The sequence below is a fragment of the Corticium candelabrum genome, chromosome 18 (assembly GCF_963422355.1).
Source record: "Corticium candelabrum chromosome 18, ooCorCand1.1, whole genome shotgun sequence".
In the NCBI taxonomy this organism is placed as follows: domain Eukaryota; kingdom Metazoa; phylum Porifera; class Homoscleromorpha; order Homosclerophorida; family Plakinidae; genus Corticium; species Corticium candelabrum.
In genome coordinates this window covers 1,927,376-1,933,550 of record NC_085102.1, presented here as the reverse complement: position 1 = coordinate 1,933,550, position 6,175 = coordinate 1,927,376, and the positions used below count along the sequence as shown (strand labels likewise).

The window sequence follows — 6,175 nt, the reverse complement described above, 5'->3', positions numbered from 1 at the left end:
ACTTACATAGCTGCTCAAATATCATCATTTCTCAGCTGTGTAGACTCAATAATTAGTAATTAATCTTGACTTTAGCGTGAATTTTTAGCGTGTGTCGTAGGATAATTTTCTTTGCACTAATCTTGGTGTCCCACGTTTCCACGGAGGTCTAACTAAGCTGTTGTGAGCGAACTAAATCTACATATCTATGAAGCCTACAACAACCCTTTGCTCCGTCAATCGTGATGTAATCCGCATACTTTGTAAATGGCGCGTCCTGCTTGATACCATGCAACTGTCTATCATGCGTCGTAGCGGGTTTTAGCTAATCAAGAGCTCGAATTTCACTACTTCGCCTTCCCACCTTTCTTGAATCAATCATTTATTGTTCAGCTAAAACGTGAGTGAGCATCCTAGAAAGACTTCATGAAAGAAATGTGCGACTAAAATAATTATTTCTATATTTGGTACTTTTAATTAGGACAGAACATCGAATAATTGAATGCCCGAATCGGATAACTGAACGCCCAATTCGGATAATTGCTTGCCTGAATCGGGTAACTGAACGCCGAGTTCGGATAATTGAACGCAAAATACTATAGTTGTCTTCAATTCTTCGTTCACGCTTCAATCGTCTCACTCATTTACTCATCACGTGACAATGGTTGCGTAGCAATAATTTCTATCAAAGTAATGCACGGAAACTCAAAAAACAGTCTTTTCTCTTCTTTTAGCTTTTCCTTTTCATTCCGTTTGTTACGAATCAGTCTTCTTTGCTCTTTAGTCGCGTAGGGAAGCAAAATCGAGAATCGTTTGACTCTTCTCACCAACAAATTACAATTGAGTCGACCCCTCGAAAGGGATCCCTTGTTTCAATTTTAGCTCATTTGTTACGAAGTTAAAATTGCATTCATCTGGCATCGTCTTTTTGTCGATTTGTCTTTCTGTTTTACCGTAAATCCATATGACAAGTGCTGACGCACGTATATATATATATATATATATATATATATATATATATATATATATATATATATATATATATATATATATATATATAAACAAGATCAGATGGCCGGCTTCGCCGAGGGGACAACACATGCCAGGTGCTTCTCCTTCGTAGCGCCGCAGTTGACACACACGTTTGTCATAGAGCCAATACAACACAGAAGTGGAGGAGAGACCGGTCGCCTTTATTTATAGGTAGAGATTATAGCATTAATGACAGACAGACAGACAGACAGACAGACAGACAGACAGACTTTTCGGGAAGGCTTCGGCGGGTCTTATGCCATATACGAGAAGTACATGCTCCAGACGACGTACCGGAAGTTTTCGTTTCTCGTTGGAGGCTTCAGCGGTGTCATCAATGTCAACATTGGTTTATGAAGCTGGGCCAACATGCTACGCAGTGTAGGAAAGTAAGTCAAGACAATTCTGCTACTCAACGGCCGCCGTCAATTTCAAATGTGTCGTTGACATCCATTTCTGCGCAAGCGCTACCGTCTTCACCTCGTCAAGAGAATGCTACATCTGAGAAGGAAACCAGACCACCTGCTACAAGGAATGTGTCAGTAGATGGTGTGAGCGACGCCAATCTTGAATCTAGCGGTTTACAAAAGGCTAAGGAAGACCGAGAGCTATCGTCGTGGCAACTAATACGGGACATGTCTGTTGATGATATCTTGAAACAACCTCCACCTAGAACAGTCCAAACGATCAAACCTGCAACAAAGGCGCTGTTTCAAGAATGTTGTTTATTAGTTCTTCGCAGAATCCGTCAAAACCTGGCAGATGAGACGGCCTGGAAACTTCTATTTCTACTTCCAAGGATGTTGTTGCGACCATTGTCAAGAGGAGGGCGAGCAGTTATTAAGGAAGTGAGATCGCTATACAGTCAATTCCTAGATTTCCATTGGGAAGGTTTGATCCAGTTTAATGAAAACAATACGTGCGCATCTAGACGTGAGGCAGCATCTCAGTCACAAAGAGCTGCACTCAGACTTGTGAAGTGTGGAGAACTCTCCAGGGCAGCCAAGGTATTAACAAGCAAAGGTTTGGCTCCGTCTACAGCTGATACAGTGTCCAAACTTAGGGCAAAACACCCATCTAAGGAGGATGATAGTGATCCACTGCCTGATTGCCCCAGCTCTACATCTTTTTCACTGTCAATGTCAGTGTTGCTTAGTGTCATCAGGGATTCACCCAAGGGCTCGGGAACTGGGCCGTCTGGGTGGCGATACGAATATTTTAGATGCATGATAGAAAATGAGGAGCTAGCTGAATGTCTGCAAGCTGCATGTGCAGGCATTGCAAATGGATGCCTTCCTGGCTCAATACCGGAACTTTTGTCTTCCGCTCGGCTTATTGCACTACCGAAACCTAATGGTGATGTAAGACCAATAGCCATAGGTGAATCACTTCGACGTCTTACCGCAAAATCAATTTGCAGGCAGAAAAGGGGCTGTTTTTCCAACTTCTTTGAGCCTGATCAACATGGAGTGGCTACAGCTTGTGGAATAGAGCTGCTATATCATCATGTTCAACTTCTTCTGGAGGGCAGGCCGGACTATATCGTTCTCAAAACGGATGTCAAGAATGCTTTCAATTCACTACACAGGCATCATCTCCTTGAACAAGTCTCTAATTTCCACCCAGAAATTTATCCTCACGTTCGTCAAATGTACTCCCACAGTAGCTCTCTGGTCTACCAGCAAGGCGATTGTATTGTCATCATTCCATCTGAAGAGGGAATCCACCAAGGGGACCCCTTGGGTTCAGCTCTGTTCTCAACCGGTATACATTCAGTTCTGTCAGATTTAAAGGGTTCATTTCCTACTGTCAGAGTTCTTGCCTACCTAGATGACATCTTTTTGGTGGGGGAGAAAGATGATGTTCTGTCGTCCCTGGATTATCTAAGACCAGCATTCTCTAATATTGGTCTTCAAATTTCTTCCAGCAAGTGTGAGATCTATTCCCCATCTGGACCTCTGATGTCAGGCAGATCTGATCTAGATGCCATACCTGTAGTTAGCGATGGGACTATAGTTCTTGGGGCTCCAATAGGCAAGAGAGAGTATGTGTCTGCAGCCTCTAGCCAATATGCTGAGAGTGGAAGGCTGTTGTGTGAGCAGTTGATGAAGTTGGGAGAGGTACAGAGTGCAATGCTTCTTTTACGATTCTGCCATGTTCCTCGCATGAACCATTTAGCACGTTTAGTTTGCCCTGACAGACTTCAGGCAGCTGCCGAGGTCCATGATAAGATTTCTCGTGAGACCTTCACTCACGTATTGGGATATAGTCACCTCACTGACTCTTCCTGGATGCAAGCTACACTGCCGGTCAGGTTTGGTGGTTTCAGCATGTCACCATGCCTCAGCACTTCTCGATTTGCTTTTCTTTCGTCCTGGGTTCACACTCTGGTTCATCTGCCTATTCGTTATCCAGACCTCAAATCCGCACTGGATCTTCTAGTCAACTCAAATGGTGTCGAGGAATCGATAGCATTTTCGCTGATGCAGGCTGGCAGTGATGGGACAGATATTACTGAAATGATTCAAGTTCCAACTAAACTACAACAGAGGCTGACACGGCAACACGCTAAAGAAAAGACGTCAGCAATGATCGAGAAGGCCCCCTCCCAGCGAGATGCTGCTAGGCTAAGATCGATTCAAGGCAAGGGCGCTGGAGCCTGGCTGAATGCTATGCCCACCTCAAATAAGCTCGCACTAGTTTCCCGCGATTTTCGTTTGGCGGCTTGCTTGAGATTGGGGTTAGCCATGCCCTTCGATGGCTGTATTCGTCAGTGTGACTGTGGTTCTTTTCTGGACAGTTGTGGATACCATCTCCTAACATGTAAGTGGGGCGGTGGTCCAGTCTGGACCCATGAGTGTATTGCCAATGTATGGTCAGACTGTCTGCGCAGCTTACAAATGCACCATCACAGAGAGCCACGTCATCGATACATTACATCTGACAACCGCCCTGACATAACAGTTTTCGATGTTGGATCAGGGTCCAACACAGATTTAGACATTTCGCTAGCACATCCCTGGAGCAGTGAAGTAATTTCAGCATCAGCATCTACGGAAGGTGCTGCAGCATCCAGGAGAGAGCAGAAGAAAACGGAAAAATATAGCAGAGAACGACTTCTTGGTAAGGAAACAGTGACAGCAGTCCCACTAGTCTTGGAACATTTTGGTCGATGAGGACAACAAGCAGAAATGTACCTACAGCATTTGTCAAGTAGATCAACGGATGCCTATGGAACAACAAATGCCTCCTCATTCAAGACACATTGGAGGGAGCGCATGTCCATTCAGCTACAAAAAGCCAATGCTCGAGTCATCTACAGGAAAGTGGAGAGACTTTTAGATGATGCTAGTTAATTTGTGTTTTTCCAAGGCCATTTGGCCTTTACTTTTTTTTTAGTAAAGGAGCAAGCACGTGTGTAGTTAATTGGACTGATGAGGACATTGTGTTGTAGAGGATTTAGCCTCCATCTGTACGTACTTTGTTCTATTGAATAAAATACCTTTGACAGACAGACAGACAGACAGACAGACAGACAGGTCGCCTTTATAGGTAGAGATTATAGCAGAAAGTATCTAAAAATGCGTTTGATGGTTGGACAGGCAGAAGGGGGAGGGGGAAGTCAGGTCACGTACAGTTTGTATAGAGAACCGTTTACTGTCACTAATTAGCCGTGGTGTAAGTGCTTTTACCGTTTAGTAGCAGCCAAACAGAAATTCTCATTCATAGTTATATCCCGTTCAATTGCCGTTTCTAAAATCCCGTTGATTGGATTAGCGATTGGTTGAAACCATTTCGACTTGGACGTTGCTGCCGTTGCGAGAAACAGGTGTATCGAACTTGGCATCTACCTATTCGACACGTGTCCAGTTTCAAAAAATCCCGTTGATTAGGTTATTGATCCCGTTGAAGACATTTCGACAGTCCCATTGCAGAGAATAGGTGTATCGAACCTGGCATCTATAATTTCGAGGAGAATCCCGTAACGTGTAAGTCACGTGCAATACTTACCCGGATAATACGTTCCCCGTATATACCGAATGCCGACTCTCGTCATTTCGACAGTCCCGCTGAACATCGCCTTATCGAAGACGCTGGTGGCGTTTCGGGTAACAGGTGCATCAAACACGGCAGCTGTTCGACGGTCGTAGACTGGCAAACGACTGTGGGCGTATTATTTCAAGACCCGGATATCAGCAAAAATATCTTTTGTTTGCCAGCGTCGCCCGCAATAAACGACACGCTCAGCGCGTACCGTTCGACGTCGGGAACGGGCAGTCTAAATTCGGTGGAGATACGATGCGCCGTACCGGAGATATTCGCGCGCGAGCGAAGCGTGTGCGATTGGCGGGAAATGGCGTCGTCATGGGAGAAGTCAGGAAGGCGATCACGGTCTCACTTTCGAGATTAATGAATTCGGCGTGCGCGAGCCAAATTCGGCCGAGATCGGACTCGCCGTCTTTGAGAAACGCTCGTACGGACGAACAGACAGACAGACAGACAGACTACTAAAATAGATTGGAATAATTACAGCAAGGCGAGGAAGGTGTAAAAAGTCGTTGGGGGAGTGACTAGGTGGGAGGATGTGAGTGTCACTTGAGGTCTGTCATTCCAAAACCCTATGATGAATCTACAAAAGGCATGCATGTAGATTAATTACCCCATACTTTGTGCAAATGCATGTACAATTGTATTGAATATATTCACGTTCCGTGCAGCGACTGTCAACGAGTATTACTGTCTTCTTTGTCAAATATTATCTTACTACAACAGGATAAAGAGGCAGTCAATTTTTATTTATTAACATTTTACAAAAATCGAAAACCTTTCGTTCTTAGCCAGACCCCATATCCTTACCCCCAAACGAAACAGTCGATGACTGAACTTTTTAATCTGTTTGTTTTTACCTATATAAAATCTTAGAGACGATGTGTACGTACCGTTAGGTTTTACTATGTCCACAATGCGTCCGTCGTCTGGAGGTCTGTCGTCTGCCACAATGCATTCATCACCAGTCATTCGTATATATGGCAAGCCAGAAGACAGTGTCTTCTCTGCTAGGAAGAGACAGTTGCTGCTTGACCGACATCTTGTAAATAATACCCATATACATGTCAAAGTCGCGTCTGTGTTCAATTATCGAGCGTTTGACTTTCTCCAACTG

General features: G+C 44.4%; 1 protein-coding gene across 1 annotated transcript in view; it reads left to right on the top strand.

Annotated features, from left to right (window-relative positions):
* The first annotated feature begins 1,285 nt into the window (after window positions 1-1,285).
* Window positions 1,286-6,175, top strand: part of LOC134194350 (uncharacterized) — a 5,416-nt gene continuing 526 nt past the window's right edge. Inside the window, exon 1 of the mRNA XM_062663277.1 lies at window positions 1,286-4,043. Coding sequence (XP_062519261.1) covers window positions 1,365-4,043 — 2,679 coding nt within the window. The 5' untranslated portion in view covers window positions 1,286-1,364. The remainder of the gene's footprint in view (window positions 4,044-6,175) is intronic.